Below are 1,458 nucleotides of genomic sequence, written 5' to 3' on the forward strand. Positions count from 1 at the left end.
AAAAAATTATTTATTTAATTTTTATTTTTAATATTCATATTTAAATTTAACGGCATATAATTTTATCACTTATTATATTTTTCTAATCTTGAAATCGATAAAAAAATAAATAAAAATAAATATGATCTTATATCAATATTTTTTTTCTATTATTTATCAAATTCTTATTAGAAATACTAATGCTATTTACTTCCTCAATAACTCGATAACCGAATATTCCTTTTATATATGCTCTCTCTCGTGAGTTTGTCTATAAATTGAAACCCCTCACCCAAAAAAACCAAAACAAAACCTCATAAAGAAAATCCCCAGAATCAAATATTCAAGAATGTGCGAATCCTTGAAGAACAGCTACCAAATCTGTGAAGAGATCGGAAGAGGCCGATTTGGAACCATCTCTCGTTGCTTCTCTCCGTCAACTAACAGTTTCTACGCCGTTAAATCTATCGATAAACGCCGCTTGACGGACGCAATCGATCGCGAGTGTCTCGAAAACGAGCCCAAGATCTTATCCCTCTTATCCCCACACCCAAACATCACCCAATTCTTCGATCTCTACGAAGACGCGGATTTCCTTCACATGGTAATCGAGCTCTGCCAGCCAATCACTCTCTACGACGTCGTGTTGAGACAGAAATCGTTAACGGAGACCTCCGCCGCCAATTACATGAAGCAGATATTAACGGCGATGGCTCACTTCCACGGCTTCGGAATCGTACACCGCGACATAAAGCCCGATAACGTTTTGCTCGACGAGTCGAATCGGGTGAAATTGGCCGATTTCGGGTCGGCTGAGTGGCTGAGCGAAGGGCGGGGAACGGCGGCAGGCGTGGTTGGGACGCCGTACTACGTTGCGCCGGAAGTAGTGATGGGTAGGGAGTACAACGAGAAAGTTGACGTCTGGAGCGCCGGAGTTGTATTGTACACCCTGTTGGCGGGGATTCCGCCGTTTTACGGTGAGACGGTGACGGAGATTTTCGAGTCGGTTTTGAGAGGGAATCTCCGGTTTCCAACAAAATTTTTTAGAAACGTTTCGTCGCAAGCCAAGGACTTGTTGAGGAAGATGATCTGTCGAGATGTGAATAGAAGATTATCGGCTGAACAAGCACTAAGTAAGTTAATTATCCTTTATAATCCAATTTTAATAGATTGATAGTACAATATTAGTAAATTCGTATATGCTAATTAACTCTGTTTGTTTTCAGGACATCCATGGATTGTAAATGCAGGAGCTTCAATGGACTGAAGTGATCACGACATCTGAGCTTCCTTTACTTTATTATCACATAAAAATTAGGATTAGCTGTCCACTTTTTTTATTTCATAGTGGAATATGATGTTATGTATACTTGAAAACTAGGACTTTGGTTGAGTTTTGTTGTTTTGTCTTTTGGTTTAGAAGAGAGAGAATCAGAGAGCTGTATATATTTGCAGAGAAACTTGTAAATTGTAATGATT

At 39.2% G+C, this 1,458-nt stretch overlaps 1 protein-coding gene across 1 annotated transcript; it reads left to right on the forward strand.

Annotated features, from left to right (window-relative positions):
- Positions 1 to 328: 328 nt before the first annotated feature.
- On the forward strand, positions 329 to 1,246 carry LOC139882872 (phosphoenolpyruvate carboxylase kinase 2). Its single transcript, XM_071867128.1, has 2 exons — positions 329 to 1,112; positions 1,206 to 1,246. The coding sequence occupies exons 1-2, from the start codon at positions 329 to 331 to the stop codon at positions 1,244 to 1,246; spliced, it is 825 nt and encodes a 274-aa protein (XP_071723229.1).
- The last annotated feature ends 212 nt before the right edge of the window (positions 1,247 to 1,458 follow it).

This window comes from Rutidosis leptorrhynchoides, unplaced genomic scaffold, assembly GCF_046630445.1.
Source record: "Rutidosis leptorrhynchoides isolate AG116_Rl617_1_P2 unplaced genomic scaffold, CSIRO_AGI_Rlap_v1 contig32, whole genome shotgun sequence".
In the NCBI taxonomy this organism is placed as follows: Eukaryota; Viridiplantae; Streptophyta; class Magnoliopsida; order Asterales; family Asteraceae; genus Rutidosis; species Rutidosis leptorrhynchoides.

Coding starts and splice junctions, on each gene's coding strand:
- LOC139882872 (XM_071867128.1), top strand. CDS start 329: ATGTGCGAATCCTTGAAGAACAGCTACCAAATCTGTGAAGAGATCGGA. Junction 1,113..1,205: donor ATCGGCTGAACAAGCACTAA/GTAAGTTAATTA, acceptor GTTTGTTTTCAG/GACATCCATGGATTGTAAAT.